Source organism: Aptenodytes patagonicus, chromosome 7 (assembly GCF_965638725.1).
Source record: "Aptenodytes patagonicus chromosome 7, bAptPat1.pri.cur, whole genome shotgun sequence".
NCBI lineage: Eukaryota > Metazoa > Chordata > Aves > Sphenisciformes > Spheniscidae > Aptenodytes > Aptenodytes patagonicus.
This window is the reverse complement of record NC_134955.1, coordinates 22570041-22587571: the sequence shown is the minus strand read 5'-3', so window position 1 is coordinate 22587571 and position 17531 is coordinate 22570041. Positions and strand designations below refer to the sequence as shown.

The window sequence follows — 17531 nt, the reverse complement described above, 5'->3', positions numbered from 1 at the left end:
AGAGAGGGAGAGGGAGAGAGAGAGAGGTGTTACTGAGAATTGCTTAAAAAGCCAAAGCCGTAGGAAGTTTGTCACAGGGAATGGTGCTTTATAGTATAACCTAGTTCAGGGCCTTTTTTTGTAGCTATACAGATGGCAAAGTCAAACCATAAATGTTTTAACAGTTGCTTTCCACTCTTAATTCTAGCCAATCTGTGACCACCAGCAAGGAGAATTTAATTTCTCATAGCAGCTATGTGGGGGTATAAAATATTAACAATTAAGAGAGATACCTATTGTCCCACCCTGGCCAAATAAAAGATGACTGTCATATCAGTCAGTAAATTTATGCAAGTTAGAAGAGAAGACATTTTTTAGTCCCATGTTAAAGCCAAGTGACTTAGTATTGTGAGGGAGAAAGTGTAAGGAAGCATTTAAATTTATTATACTGATTATAAAGATATTCAGCATAGAACATGAATATAATTTATCTCATATACTTGATATATAAGAACTTTTAAGCAATAATGCATGTTTGACAGTCAATACATACACTTCTGAGATTGTACAGGTTGATGATATATCAAGTTATTTATTTAACTGGGGTTTTAATCATTTAAGAAAATTAGGTATGAATGAATGAAGTATTAATGACAAAGACCTTATTACAGTATCAAATAGAGGTGAGGTAGAATACCAGCTATTCTGGGAAAACTATAAAACTTGAGGATTAGCAAAACACTCTTAGGAACTTAGGTTGGTAGAGTCACTTCTCTTTAAAAAATTACAGTATGCACTTAATACTGAATTTCAACTTATTGCTCTGAAGTCATATTTTCAGAAGCCATCTCAGAATTTCAGGTACTGTGTTATGTGGTTTTGTCTTCTGCAACTTCTGCAGTTTCTGGAATTCTACATAATTTTCAGGCCTGATACTTCTGCAAACAAAAATGTGTCAGGGAAAATGTGTGCATACGAAATGAAATGATTTCTGTGTTCAAGCTCCTGTGTAATTTTGCCCTGAAAATTCAATTCAGATAAACTCTCATTTTGCTTTCTTCATAACTAATCAGGTGAATTTCCGAACCAAAAGATCCTATGACACTTTGATTCAGCAACTGAAGCTATGGATAGTTAAATAAACCAAATCATGTGTCTTGCATAGTTTTTCCACCCCAGCAGTGACCAAAACCAATGCACATTAGAGATCTGAGAAGTACTCTGACGCCTTTTCCCTGGATTCAGATTTCAATTATTTTCTTTTAAAATCTTCTTCCCCCAACACAGTCTAGCAGACAATTGCTCTCCACAGTATTCCTAAACTTTAATAGTATTTTCAGATAATGTGCATGGAACTTTGTTTATAAATTAATCAATAAATACATCCTGGTTTTGAAAGCTATGTAAGTTATCTCAACCAGAATAACTTAATTAATTTCCATATCACCTGTGGGAACAATTGTGCATGAGAGGAAGAATTTGCAATATGACATTAATCACAGGAACAGGACTGGATTTAGCTTTAACCCAAACTTTCCCGAAGTTCTGTGTATTATTCAAGGTACTAGTTTTTTGGTGACTTGAAAATTGTCAGGTCACCTCCTTTATCTTAATGCAAGGGTGTTCCTTATTTGGAAATCATTCTAGCACTTTGTTCAGGGTGAGTATAAAGTCCCACTAACATAACTTCCATGTCTTTGCTTGGAAGTGTACAGCATCATGCTCAAGAATATTTTCCCTATGAAAGCTAAACTGTGATTTTCTCCATTTCATCCAGTATATGCTTTTCTTTGATACAAGTTCATGGCAGAATTATGCTTATAGTAGTGTCTCATCCCATACTTGGAAAGATTTTGAGTCAGGATATTGGAAGAGGCGTGCTTTTCATTAGTTTAGGGCCAAATCCTCAAATCTCCCTTGTGTACAGACAAACCTGGTTAAAGGGTGTGAAGCCTCAAGGGGAAGGACATATAATATGTTCAGTTTTCTTTTAATCATATGCCATGTATCAAAGCGAACGGTGGAACTAATGAAGCCTGGTTTCCTATGAATGCGTATCTTGTGGTTGGATGTTCTAGTGTCTAGATGTGAGCGCTGATTGAAGTTTTTCTCACGGTTGGGGCATTCATAATATCTCATTGTCTCAAAGGAGAGAGCTCAAGCTTCACTCTTTCTTTCAGATGGAGTATTAATAGATTTTCCTCCTGTACTTGGCAGCCAGTTTTCATTAATCCTGTAAGAACTTCATATCTTTGAGACTTCTACCCCATATCAAATTTAATTAAAATTAGCGATGGGACTCAAAGATTGTTACAGGCCAAATGCAAAAGCCAACACACAGACAGAATAACCACAAAAGCCTCATTTCCTCAGGAAACCATGTTAAAAATGGATTCTAGCTGAGCTGAGCTTTTGGAAAACAACATCAAGGTCTTGGGAATCTGTCTCTCTACTAAGACATGGTACATTATAAATGAAAGCACACATGAAATATCATATATATACACACACACACACACACGACTCTGTGTGTGTGTGCATTGCAGGTATCTGTACACACATTTCCATTCTTTTCCACTGAAGAGTAGTCGTCTGTGGAGTATAATCTTATAACCCTACTAGGAACATTGCACAGTTATGAGAGGAAGCAAATGGCACTTTACTCAATCAGCAAGGTTAAATATAGTTGTGTGCTGGTATTCAGCAACATTCTTTCTAGAGACAGTCGTATGAGAAGGGATGAATGCATCAAAAAAAAAAAATCTTTTGCCTACATTCAATATATCAGGTGGTATTCAAAGACCAAACCCTGAAGGCTTCTCTTAGTGAAAGCTGTCACTGGAGGAGGAGCTTTGTCCAAGCCACAACCTAGCAACTTGGCAGTAACAGGAGGTCATTTGCTCTGTTCTTCTTGTCTTTCTTGACTGCCTGACCACTTTGAGTAAGTGACGGTAATGGAAAGAGCAAGGAACCATGGCCTGCCCATGGAGCAAATCCAGCATTGCAGAAAAACATATTTACAAATCCTTGAACCTTGAACACTGTATAGTGCACTCTATGCAAATTATTTTATTGCACTACAGGTGTGCTCTGAAAATAGATTACTCTGATCCCCATTTGCACATTCAACCCAATGAGTCTTAACATCCAGATAATGAGTTTCTCCTTTCTTTGAACCAGAATCTTTTAAGAACATCTCATATTAAATGACAGGAAAATGCTGAACTCTGTATAAAAGGTGAATAAGCAGTACAAAGAAAACGAGTGAATCCTAAAGTACTACAACCAGAGTGATTGTTCTGAAATTGATTTGTACGGTTGCTTATGTTACAACACTGAACTGAACTAAGGGTCTCATTAATTACAAATATGAGGGGGTGTGGAGCCCATAGGGGAAGGGGGCCTAGAGCCTTCTGGTTTGTAAAGCTATGTACTCTATGCAAAACACAAAAAAGATGGCTAAGGCAAAACTGACTGACACTATTAAACTATGACTCCACCTGTAAGCTATGCAAAGTCTAAGAGTGACTTCTAGCCGAGACAAGCTCAGTGCAGCTCCTCCTGGCGTGTCCAAAAGGGTGGATCTCTTTTGGCATATTTACCTATGGGATCCTTCCCCATTTTTCCCCTTTTACCATCATGGCTGAACTTCAAATGTAGATTTCACCTGGGTCTATTTTCTTTGAAGTATGTTATGTACACAGTGGAGGCACAATCCCTGCTTTTCAGGGCTTGGAGTTTATGGAACAAGTATCTACAGAGTATGTTAAATATTTTAGATCATTACTGCACCTTGGATTACAGTCAAGCACTTAAACAGCAACCTAAAATAAATGATACCGCATAATAACTGCAGCTGCAGAGGAACAGAATGTGGATTTTAATCTTTTTCTTGAAAAATCAAAAGACAACCCAGTGGGCCGAGTTTTCAAGACACCAGAAACAAAGGACATGTACAACAAAGCATGGACCTGCTTTACACACACGGTTACTTCAGGAACATAAATGCATTGTACTTGTAATATATATGATCAATTAGTTGCTTTGCATTCCAACCACCTATTTTACATGTCCAGTGGTGGTAAGGGCAGGCACAAATTGAATATATGAATGTTGAGAGCCTGTTTGCATGTTGCTGTGAGCTTTGGGTCTTCTGGTTGTTTTTTTTTTCCCTCTCTCTCATTTAATGTGTATTACTACCAGGGCTCCAGGGTCTTATTCTAAGCCAGTGTGCCTATACATACAGTTATGGCTGACCCTAAGAATGCCCTGTTATCTTTACCTGTCTATTTTGCAAAGGTCCAGGTGCATCCTTGGTGTCTGTGCCAAACTCCCAGATAAGATATCATCCCTGCCACAGCTCACTTTCAGATATGACCTTTTCTACTGTGTGTTAGGATCTCTTCTGGCCATGTAGATCCACATGTAGCCATCACACATTTCCTTGTTTCCACCCCTTTGTTTTAGTGAATAAAAAGCAGAGAGAAGCCTCGAAATAAACAACTCATCTGCAGGCTGATTCCCAGCAGGAATCCACTTCACAACAAAACACTCAACTTTGGACCACTTTGCTATGACCTGCAAGATACCATTCAGATGACAGCCTATGCAGCTTGGCCTGACTGATGATAATCTCAGGACTCACCACTAATATCATTGCAAACATACCCCATTTGTTTCAAAATTCTTTGAAAGATTTGAAGAAAGTTCATATGAAGAAGCACTATGATCACACTCAATATTTGTTGTATAACATACTGAGTGCTTGATGCATTTTATTTTTAGTCCATCATATGTACCTTTGGGCCACAGTAACAAAATGTGTTTACTGAATCACATTGTGAGTGTGAAGTTCAAGGAATTATTTTTATAAGAAAATTTCCTAAATAATCTCCAAAACTCGTTGTATTCAGGATGCCAGTTTTGGGCTAATCTTTTTCCCTTCTACACCTCTCTGAATTGTACATTCCTATGCTTCTATATTTTTGGTGTATACAGCTGTGGTTCACCTGCATAAACCCATCTTTGCATGTGCAAAACTGACTCTTGAGCTTTCAGAGACTACATTGAGACCTTGATCATTTACTGTTGTGGGCTTTTGGAAAGGAAGAGTTAGGTTTATTCTTTTGTTTTCTTTGAACCTGGTATATTAAATGTATATATGAAGGTAAACTGAAAGACCAGACAAAGGAAGATGAATAGAAAAGGAGCATTTAACATTTACCTACATTACAGATAGGATCATGATAAACAAAATCAAATAAAACTTGATTGGAATCTTTTATTACTAAAGATCTGATTTTCATGATGCACTACAAGGCAACTTTTGTAAGAGATATGTGGTGATTGTTTTAACATGTTCATATGGATGCTTCAAAATCTTGCACATATATTTTAACTAAAGAGAAGCTTGGGTAGAAAAGTTAGGATCTAGATCTGTATCTGAGCTCCAGGGTTTGGGTTTGGTTCTTATCTCTCTTTTAACAATGTAATTTAAAGACAAAACCATAGTTCAGTTTCCTTTTTGAAAGAGAACAAAGTTCACTTTATGAATGCAAAAAAAGAGAAAATTTACTTGATGATATGCAAAGTCTCATAGGTTATTTTTTCCTCTGACCCCTTTTTTTCACAATCAACAATCTTCATATGAACAGACTTCAATTTTCAAAGTACTCATTAGTATAATGAAAATAAAAGGGAGAATTTTAAAAGAGGGGTTTTTTGTTCTTCTAAATCAGAAGCAAACAGAAGGCCAACTGTGAACAGAAAATCCTCAAGGCATAGAGGTGTCTGACAGTATTAACTGACAAAGGTTGGTACTTCTTCAAATTTTACCCATAGTTATGTTACCTTAGCAGAGGAAACAGTGAACTGGAACCTGCCACTTAACAAGGATCCAGTGTTTGGGATCCATGCTTCCTTGCCATATCACAGGCTACATTTGCCTCTTCTTGCCATGCCACTAGTTTTTGAATAGAAAAAAAGAATATCATTTATTTTACTGTCAAAAAGCTCATTCTCCTCTTGCAGAAGATCTATGTACAGATCTGTGTATTATTAGTGGAATTGCTAGTCATGGAGCTAAGACAAGAGCGAGTCAAGAAAAGGTTTTATTTCTTGTGAGGAATGTTCATGTCATTTTTGCATTAACATATCCTTAGAATGTTTGGAACAAGTAGATATATTCGCTAAAAACTGGCAAAAACAGCAGGCTTTTTTCTTCTTTTATTCTTCAGAGTTCGTACTGCAAAACATGGCTTTGACTGGCGTATGGCACTCCTTTCATTACTGTCTGCACCACCTCAGCAAGTTCATGGTAATTTGGGTCAGCCATTTTTCCTGAATATTTAGAAGTCATATGCCACAGATTCATCACTCTAGCCTCAGGGATACAGAGTCTTGGAAAACACAATAATGGGAAAAACTGCCTTTGCTCTTTATTCTTCTTTCAGCACTTAATACCACACCTCATGGAACAACTCCACACCTCTTTTCATGTCCTTTCTATCTCTGGTACATCCTTCCTCTAACCAGGAGCCAGCTCATCTCCCTAATCTCCTTCTGCTAAACAGCTTTCTTTTGCTTACAATACACTAAATATAAAAATGGCCGAAAAGCACTCTAGATGCCCCTGTAGCTTGACAAGCCACATGCCTATAATTAGGCAAGAACCTCATCAGCTAACAAAATATTACCATCGTGTTCTAACATCTTCTTTTCCCTTGGCTCTGGTTCCACAACCACTTCCCTCTACCTTCCATGACAGCTGCTCTTTACATTGCATTAAAGACTAACAGCATATCGAGGGAACTGCTTTCCATAGTATTAATGTAGCCTGTGTGACTATTCAGTTATTAGTGAATAATGACAATAATAATAATAATAATTGTGTTTGTATCCATGTTTGGCTCTTAGTAGGTGCTGAAGTGTTTCTGACATAACAGTCACTCAGATACAGAGACTCTGACATATGCTGCCACAGCAGCCAGTATTTCATGGAGAAGTTTTTAACCACTATCACCACCAGCACTTCTCTTTTGTTATGGGACTAGTCTGGTTTTCAACAGTAACAACCACTAATTTGCCTACTTCCAAAATAAAAAGTTCCTTTTTTTCTCTTTTCCTTTTTGTAAACTCTGTTTCATACATTTTGTTTTTATAAAGGGCGTCTGCTTGGAAACTGCAGGTTTCCTCTTTGGGGCTGGTTTCTGAGTGAGAACTAAACAGAATAAGGACCATGGGATGGAGACCAAAACCAGGAAAGTGTCTTGGGGAACATGCAAATTTTCCCATTGGGACTACTATTTTTTACATGAATTGATTCATTCAATCAACACACTAATTGTGTTTCTTCATTAAATACATGAGGGGCACTGCACAAATTAGCTAGGATGGGGAAGCTGGAAGTTGAGCATAAAGCATTTTATCCTAAACTAGGTAGCTTGCTGGAGGACTAACCCAGTCAATAGCAGTGTTTATACCTTCTTACAATCCACTGCCTGACTAACCACAATATGATCACACTCTTTTGCTAGCATGATAGCAAAAGGATATTTTAAGGAGGAGACATAGCAGAGATAGTGCAAGGCTCATGGTGGGAAGGATCATTCTGTGCAGCAACTCCTCTGCCCAGGTCAGCCGCGTTCCCTAGTGCCAAGCTGGGACTCGCCCATCCCACCTGCATGATAGCTCCAGCCAGGATGCCTGCTCCCTCTGCATTCCTCTCTAGACTACCAAGTATCCCAAGGTGGGCAGCGGTTTGCAAAGGAAAGTGTCCCCAAGTGGCAGGGAAAATATCACTAAAATAGTTCAATGGAGCTCACTGACCCTGTTTCAGAAACCTGCTGTCAGCCCATTACTTTGACTGTCATTCAGGCTTGCATGTTGGTGTGTGTTTAGTAAACATTTCTTTGGAGCCCAGCTATATCCATTAGGTTTCTTCATATTGTATTTGTTGTGTAAAGAATAAGAAATTGCAAGACCACTGCCCTGGCATCCCACTCCACTGGCTGCACAAGAGCTGTCTGCTTCACCCCTGGGTGTAGCAGCAGGCTCACTCACCCCGCACACCAAGGACTTTGAGGAAGCTCTGAGCCTCCCAGAGACACATGGCACTGGGACAGTAGCTGACGTATATGCTGGGGCTCATTTATGCTCCCTGCCTTCATGAAAAGCAACCAGAAAATGGGGGGGAATTAAGTTTCCTTGCTCTGCAGCCACCTTCTATAGGTAAGGCAAGAAGCTGTAGGAAACAATGTCTCCCCACTTTTGTAAAAGCCGAGAACAGCTTCCTCCTCTCTCCTGCCTGTGGTTAGAGGAGCAACGCTTCCATGGCATTGCTCCTTCTCACCTGGCACAGCAGGAGCTGCCCATCCTGTTTCCATTGATTTCTCCAGTGGTTGTGTTAAACAATACAATGGAGTATTTATGTGTCAGTGTTAGGAGCAGGTTATTAAGTAAAACCCACCGTAAATACAGCCGTTAATTCAGTTGCTGGCATGGCTCTCTGTTATCTTCACAATACCTCCCAGGGGGTATTAGTCTTACCCTTTCGTTTGAGTTGGCAGCAGAGTTATTTTTTTGCACCTGCTGCTCTACTCCGATAACAACACAGGTCAGCTTTGATTTGTTGGAATATAAACAAAAGAGCAAAGCCAGGCATCTGCCTCAACAGCCTGGGCCGGTTTGACGATAGAGCTTTTCCCTTTGGGTTTTGTACAAATGTGCTCTTTCAATTCTTACATGAACTCTCTCCCGCTTCATAAATAGTCCTTTGCTACAGAATAGCCTGGTGTCAGAGGAGAGCTCAATACCGTACTTTTCCATCAGCTGAAACCTCAACAGGTCAAAGTAACACACTGTTCTAAGACTTAAGTCAGAAGAGGTACCATACAAAATACATAAAGAAAAATCAGCTGAGACACAGTGGTTCGAAAATTAGCAGGAAAAAGCAACAAATTAAGCAGTAAAGGAACTTTCTTGAGAGATAAAGAAAACCTGAAGCACTTGGAGGGTTTGCTTTCCCATATGAAAATATGCACACTCCAATCCTTAATCTACTATTACAAAAAAAAGAAAATAAAAAAAAATGTAGTCCATGAGAAGTAGCTACTCATCTGGGAACTGGGCTACTTTTAAGTTCTGAAAATTAAGCCTGCAGGGCTCATTTACTGTAAAAGCATCTACGGTGATGGAAGAACTCCTGAAACACTGACAACCATAGAGCAGGAAAGGAAGAGTCCACACAGATAGCAAAGGCAGTAAATAGCACAAAGCACAGAAATGAAGGAAGGAACTAGCATTACCTCCTTATTACAAACAGGAAAATTGAGACACACAGCTGAAATTATTTGCTTAAGTCATATAACAAGTCAATGGACAAGTCAGTTCAACTTATATCTTCCAGCTCAAGCTCCATTGCTATCCATTGCATCACGTCTCCAGCAAAAATTTCAACATGCAGATAAGTTAGGATGATCATGGGTTTTCTGAAGGAAAGAATTTTCTATAAAAAAGAGACCTGTTCAAACTGAAACCAAGATTCTTCTATGCTTCATGGCTATTATGTGCCTAGTAGAGATTTGAATGTTAAGTTAGCCAAACAATTAAATCTGCATTTGAAGTACTAAATAAAAAAAGCTGCCCTTGACCTATGTATGATCCTGAAAATGAGCTAGAAATTCCTAAGTAGAGCTGGCTGAAATTAAAAATTTGTGTTCTGTGGAACTGTGGCCATTTCAAGGCTCTTTTTTTCTCAATTTCTTCCTTTTTTTTTTTTTTTAATCACAATGAAAGAAAGGAATTTTAAAAAGTAAGTTCCCTGGCAACAGAGAGGGAGGATCCCCATCCCAATCAACTGACATGTAAAAACCTATATTCAAGTTGTCCAAGTAACAAAAGTGCAACTCAGCCTGTTATGTAGAATTGTTCATAAAAAGACAGAAAATGTCAAATACCAAACCAAGATATGACTGCAAACAGGCAGTGATGTCACCACAGAGCAGCTGGGCTGGAAGCAATAAACTTGCCTAACATGGCTGTTGTGCACATGGTCACTAGGGAACCCCCTGCAGAGCCTCACCACAGTAATCCTGAAATGCAGCCTCTGCGGACTACCAGATTTGACTGTCTCAAACACTACCTAGGATGTGAAGTCTGTGATCCTCTTTCTCCTCTTTCACTTATTGCTGCTGTTCCTTCTCTTCCTCCTTATTTCGTTTGTTCCTCTTTTTTTAGTTTTTGTTTCATTTTTTTTTTCCTTTTTTTTTTTGCCTTCTACTTAATCAGACTGGCTGTCCTGGCCAAGGAAGCTTCTTTCAAACACCACCATAAGCCTGTAACCAGTAAAATAGACAAAAACATCATCTTCAATTAGCTATCTGTGGTACAAGAGTGCCAGGTCTTACAGCAGCTGAGGAGTTTGTGGCTGATCTCTAGGATGGAGGATGGAGAAGTCAGAAAGAGGGAAAAAAGCTTGTTTCCCTCAGTTCTTTTTGCTCCCCTGTACAGGTATGTATCTCACTTTGTCCTTAAGGTAACTGGAACAGGTTCCACCAACAAAACCAATAAAAATATTTCCGGACTATTTCAAACAACTATTTTCTTCAAAAGGAGTTTTATTACCATGTGAATTATACCAACTTTAACATTGCTCTAGGAAGGGAGTGTTAACAGAGGTCCTTATAACAGCTATTTTCAGGTGCTGGGGAGTTTTTTCTTCTTTTCTTTTTATCTTTAATGATTAAATCTTCATAAGATTTTTAATATTGAAGATGTGTCATAGCATAAGGCAGGCTGATACCTTGGTTCTAAATGACCCAAAGCTCTGTTAGCTTTTCACACGTATAGTAGCACTGATTATGTTAATACCTTTGAGTCTGTGCATCCCTCTATTATATCAACACTAGTATAGAAGAGCCTGGCTGGTGCTAGAGCTGCAGGCCTGCTGCTCATAGTCCAGGGTTTGGGGAAGGGCAGCCCTGGGCACACCAGCTCTCAGGCCATGCATGTATTCCTGCGAGAAAAACTACTGCAGCACAGGGCAAAACCAGCAGGTGTGGAAGTTGCAGACAGCTCGGACTAGGCCTTCTGGTATGAGCAGCCCCTTGCTTGCTGCAGGACAACTCTTGTCAGTCATTTATACCTACTGACAAAATACACATATATACCAAATACAAATAGCTTTGCATTTTAAAGGATTAAATGAAGGAGTTATTCAGATTAGCAAACAAAATTGTTTGAAATTGGGGAAAATATTTTAATTCCTATTTTAAAAAGTAAAGCAAGAAAGCCTGTGCAGGAGATAAGGGATATGCATGTGCGTGTACTTAGTGCAGTATGTTTGTGTGACTATATTCCTATTGGGTGTGGCTACAGGCAGACTAAGAAAAATTTACTGGATTGACTACAATTTGACTATCATCCAAATACATTTACTCATTTGAGATTTTTAAAGAAGGAAGAGAAGTTGCTACCTGTTCTTACAATGTATTACAGCTCCATCAAAAAAAAGTCTTAGGGAGGGTAAGGATATCTACAAGTCATTAAATGAAGGAAAAACTATATCTATTTCATTTTGTACATCCCACTTTTGATAAGTAAGGATATCTTACTCATCTAATCACCTATTAATTCAGTCTTCTAAAACTTTTTCATCTTCTGTCAGGGCAGCTGCCTGGGAATATTACAAGTAAAGTCTGTTTTGTGTGAGTAGTGTGTTAGGTCCCACTGCAAAAAAGATGAGAACAGCACCCTTGAATGTGTCAGAATTTGACTCCCTGATAAAGTCCCTCCATAGCCATGCCAATCTGTGAGACAATTGCTTAACCAAGCGTACTTTGAAAGTGCATCATCAAGATGCAAGCTTCTAAACTGTTGTGTAACAATAATTATATGTTTCAGTAAAAATCATTAATAAAGTTTTGGGGGTAATCATTATATCATGGACTTAGTCTGATTCCTGACCATAGCATCTTGGGCAGTTTTTCACAGGTTCATTAATTATATAGCAATATAAATTAGTTACCTGCTCACTGCTAGATGAAAGAAAACCCAGAGCAGTTTTAAAAAGCAAAAACAATTCTTCTGATGATGGCACTAGTAATTTGGACAATAGAGTATATTTTTACATATAGTTCCTTAACCCTTACAGTCTTGTAGGGTTTCAGGAGACTATTCTGGCTACATCTGATTGGGAGCTGAGGAAATATCTCAAGTGTTTATGTCTGTATCCTTCCGTCATAATAGGCAGGAACTCTTATTTTATTCTACATGTTTGCAGATCCTTTAAGTAGAATGACTTTCTTTTCACCACTGCAAAGCAATTCTCTTTTATTGCCCCATCTTATTGGTCTATAACCAGTGATTATCCAGCCCCAGCTAGCTGTTTTGTCTACTAGTTCTCATACTCTTTCCTGTGGAGCATATTTCACAAGATCAGCAGAGGAATAGGTAATGATAATCACATGCAATGTCAGCTTTTGGAAAGAGAGCCTGTGACGGCTCTTCCTCAGAAGGAGACATGCAAAATGCCAAATGCCAGTTGATTGTTCCACTGGCTACATGACTCCATGTTTACTCATTCTCACCCGTCTATAGACCAATGACCAACAAATGTCCCAAGTATTTTAGGCATTCAGTGAGGGATTTGGTGCAAGCTGCATGCCCAGTAGAGCTCAAAGCAGCTCTCATACTAAGAAAGACTTCTGATGACTTCCACAGAAACCAAATTAATCCTTACTTTTCCATATACCAGCTGTGTGAACAAACCCTTCTTTGCTTATCCTTTTTATCACCCGTGTTACTTATGAATTTCACCCTTACCAACTCTGTAAGTTTCTTTTCTTGAAAACTTACTGAAATAAATCCTTAGTTCATCAGGGGCCAAAATACATGTAAGCTGCAGAGTGTGCTGAAGGCAGGGACAGGGAGAAAGAGAAGCAGGTATTTGTGGTTAGAGATCTTGAAGCACCCTTGCGCACTAGGCTGGCTGAGCAGCTGAAGCCAGAGCACTTTGCTGAAGATGGCGTCGGACTTCACTGGTGCTCACAAGGCACTTAGTATTTGGAAGAAAACTCCATGAGTTTATGCTTGAAAGTTCAATAGTAACTAAGCTGTGAGACTGGGCAGAGACTTTACTTCACTAAACATCACAAACTATGCAAGCTACAAAAATCTTTAGCATTTCTGTTCATTTCCTCATGTACAGCAAAGCCTTTATATTTGGTTCTACCGCATCCTAACATCATGTGTCATTAGCAATGACAACTGACAATTAAGCTTGTGACCCTTTTCTTTTTATGTGCTGCTTGCTGCTGGAACGCCTAGTCCTCAATAAGAACACCTACTTTACAACTGTAGAAAGGCTGATGAGAAAGAGAGCACTGCAAGACCACAGAAAAACCTATGGAGGGTGGTCACATTACCATTAGAATAAGAAGGGGTCATTCATCTCTATCTGTATCTTGGTCTCAGCGCACTGACCAATTTTTAAGCCAGACAGGTCTGTCCTTTAGCACCTGCTTTCCAACCTGTCTCTCCATGCAGTAGGTCATCGCTCCAGTTCACAGAGATGGTATTCATCGTATTGCAGAAAGAGCTCGGACACTTGTGTGGGAATTGAATCTAAGCAAGTAAACAGCAACAGAAAGCACATAACTGTAGACTCCACAGAATAGATCCAGGTTACACTCCAGTCAGTGGAAAGTTTGCCTGGGAGAAGACTGAATGGTTTGGTCCTGAGACTAAGTTAGACATGTTTATAAAGAGCATGTAAGGGGTGAACAAGGGAGGGAAGGTAAGAGGTGATTCTGGAAATGTGTTATGGCTTATGGACAGTTCTCTGAGTTCACTGAGGCAATAAAATCATTAATCCTCTTCTGTGAGAATTGTACATAAATATTCACTTCTTCAGCAGGTGTAGAATTTCATCCTCAGAGGGGTTTTTTTGGTGCAAATTACAGTGGGACAGGCAAGAGGCTAACATGTCAGTCCCGTCTGGACACAGACACACCTACAGATATCCTCCTTTTTCCTCTCTAATCTCTGTTCATCTGTGTCTCTGGATGATTTTTCCTTTCTAGTTTGATCTCTCTCCATGGCAATTTGTTACCTTGCACCTCCCAGACAGAACAAATACTGATGTTAACAATAAAATTCATTGGGAATGAAAAAAAAAAAAGGAAGTTCAGTGGGAGCCAAATGATTTAATTTTGACTTTGTCCAACTGTCCTATTGTCTGTTTCCATGACTGCTGAAAACTCACAATACCCTGAGAATATCTGAAGTAATATGAAATTACTATGGCAATACCACAGCGTATTCTCTCAGGTGACAAGAGGGTAATAATATCCCATGTTAAACAGACCACGTTCTATTACCTGATCTCACCATGATTGGGGGTAATATGTATTGTTGTCACCCTATACATTGCTGTGAAGGGCTACCTAATTTGGGCAGGGGCAAACAAAGCATTATTGTGGTCTGATACGAGATCCTTTACTACTATGACTTGGGAAAAATACACTTCTTTACCATACCTACAGGCTTTACAAATGACACTAGGACTAGAAACAAATAAAAAAAAATGCAAGCAAACAACATCAACTCTACTAATGATAACCTCATCTGAACATGTAGGACCAATGCTTGAAGGCGAAAAGGGGGTCTGGAGGACGATGACTCTAAGAAAGCCTTGGGCACACTTTATAAACACCTGACCCTGAACTCTCAGTATGTTGACTCATATTACCTTTGTGTTTGGCACTGCTGTTCCTACAGCCTGTGTCCAGTCCTGACATCCAAATTTCACAGAAGATTTTGAAAAAATAGAGGGGACCATTGAAGTGATTAAAGGATGGAAAAGCTTACAGTGGAACAGGTTGAGGTCCTAGAAGTTTTCACTGTAGTGTAATTTTTTCCATGAGAGGGAATAGCCTATGGAGCTTGGACTCCACAATTATCAAAGACTAGGCTAAGGAAAGACTTGTCCCCAGCTACCTACAGAAGGAACAGAAATTTTCCACCCAGGGGAACTTCACACTAACCATCAAAAGACAACAAAATCAGGTGGCTGAATGTTGAAGCTAGACCACATCAGCCTGAAAATGAGATAAAATATTTTTATAGGAATGGTATTTAATTGCTGAGGCACATAAAAAAGTTCTGGTGAATTTCGCATTGTTGGACTTCTGGATTTTTTTTTTCAAGATTCGAAGTTTTCTAGAAGATAAGCTCTACTTCAAGTCACGCAATTAAACGCTGAAAAATTCTCGGAAGTCCTATGTTGTTATCGCAACAATCACTTCTGGTTTTGAAAAATGTAAGGGCCAGGAATTAAACTGTCATTAATTGTGATATTTGTTGGTGAAACACCTTAATCCTGTTGTTTTTCTAGTTTTAATTGCAACTGTTTTCTTTCATTTCTGCATTTGCATTAAATATAAAACTGCTATATTTTCCAGCTCTGGTATTTTCTACAGTGCAAAACAGATGTCAGAAAACTGGCTTAAACTGCTACTCACAAATTTGCTATCAAAACAAAACTTAAAGGAGTGCATTTTTTAATTCCACTAAAGTTTTCGCAAATTACAGGAAATACTGGTGCAAGATAGGTATATTTAACACAGTCCCATGTGACAAAAGTACAAATAAAATCACTAAATGAAACTTTTACCTCAAGGTTCATTTCTGTCATTATGAACTGGTTTCATTGTCTAAAGAATAGGAAAAAAAGGATAGTTGGAAGTACTTTAGAAGCAAAGGTGACATATCATATTTTTAGATGAAGTAATCCAAAAGCACATTACTGATGAAATTCAATAACTTTATAACCATATACACAAGAGTATGTTCCTAAAATGTCTCATGCAGTGAAATGCAAACATTTATCACTAAGCCCATTACATGTATTTTACAAAATCAACATAGACTTTTAACAACTTTTTCTTTACATTCACTTCTACCATTACTTAAACAGCTGTGTCTATACCTTAAGGGGCCAATTCTGGTTCTATTCAAATAAAATTACTATTGGAAGAGAAAAAAATTAAACAGGCAAAGACACTGCAGGCCTCTACTCACACTGTATTTACCTATCCAGTGCTTGAGCTGGGTTCTGTGTGGTGCTTTAGCTTAGAAGGGACTAAGATCGGCAGAACCCCCCTCACCACAGGAACTGCCAAGAAATTGCCTTGAGGATAAAACCATGCCAAATTATAAATGTACTTTAGGATTTTTTTGTTATCAGCACAATCACCATCAACATCCTCATCACTAAAAGCAACAGAAACGCTGTCATTGTAAAGTGTCTCCCAGTTCTGCAACATCAGCACTCTCAATGGTATTGAGAAGGTTCACTTTCTCGCCCTTTGCCTTACTGAAAAGATGACCACTCTGTGTACAAAAGCAGCAGATTTAGGACCCAGAATATTATTAGATACATCATAATAAAAAGGATCCTCAGGAAACTTTAAGTAATCCTGACGAAGCCACTGGCTCAATTCAAAGTCAATGACATTCTGGGTAAGTAAAGGCAGCAGATCTGGCCCCAATCAAACATAAACACAACAGAAATATTTAAACAGAAGGAAGATAGAAGTTCAAAATAGGAAAACAGAAGTCTTTATTGTAACATTAAAAAGCCTTTTGATCAAATGAGTTTAGCTGCTGTTCCAAAGTGGTAAGGGAGGGGCTTGGTAGGGTGGGCATAAGTCCAGTAGATATTTCTTCTCTTTTTTTTTTTTTTAATTTTCACTGGTATTAATTTAAAGGAAGTATATTAAAAAAAAAAAAAATACCCCATACACCTTACCTCATTTAGCTGCAGATTCTGGAGTGGAAATCCTTAACTGAGGCAATGGGAAAACTGTCTACAGAACAGTAGGTTGGGTAAACACACGTACTAGATTATGCCTCCTAAAGACTCCCAGGAGTGAAGATAAATGGATGTGATATTAATTTTAAAACATTTTGCTGAACACTCAGGCAGCCAATAGGGAAATTCCTTAGGTCACTTCCTGTTCATTTGATTGGGTCTGCAACGACAACAACCAAGATGAGGTTGTGAACATTTGCATAAGGCCAGCTCAGTCTTCAGTATTCAAAGAGAACAGGTCTAACCGGGTTACACGCGTGGCTCCAGAACAAAAGAAAAACCTGGTAATGGATGAGGGATTGATTTCTTTGTAGTTGTTTTTTTAAGACCATCCCTTTTTTTTTAATGGAGGTTATTTCAGGTAGATAGGGAGATTATAATTAGAATGAGGAGAAGTAAAAAGCAGTAATGTCCTAAATTAAAATTAGTCTGGAAATAACATTAGGAGATGCACGATATGGAATAACCCTGTGCTGGCAGGGAGGTGGACTGGGTGAGCCAATATCATGGGCTCAATTCTTTCTTTTCATACCTTGAGCATCCTGTGAAATGCATGAGTCTGCAGAAAGGGGAGTCTTTTGGTCTTCCAGCTTCTCTGGGTATCTGAGAGAAAGTAAAAACAAAATGAGGAAAAAAAATCGTCGCCGTATGTGTATATGGGGTTGAGTATAAAAGCTCA

General features: G+C 38.7%; 1 protein-coding gene across 3 annotated transcripts in view; it reads right to left on the bottom strand.

The window, feature by feature from the left end:
• EHF (ETS homologous factor) overlaps positions 1-16888 on the bottom strand; it is a 30944-nt gene extending 14056 nt beyond the window's left edge. For 2 of the 3 annotated variants that reach the window (XM_076344330.1, XM_076344334.1), the window contains exons 1-2: positions 16790-16888; positions 15653-15692 (exon numbers count right to left, since the gene is read on the bottom strand). In XM_076344330.1, coding sequence (XP_076200445.1) covers positions 15653-15673 — 21 coding nt within the window. In that variant the 5' untranslated portion in view covers positions 15674-15692; positions 16790-16888. The remainder of the gene's footprint in view (positions 1-15652; positions 15693-16789) is intronic. The other variant, XM_076344333.1, reaches the window with a different exon arrangement.
• Between the last annotated feature and the right edge of the window lie 643 nt (positions 16889-17531).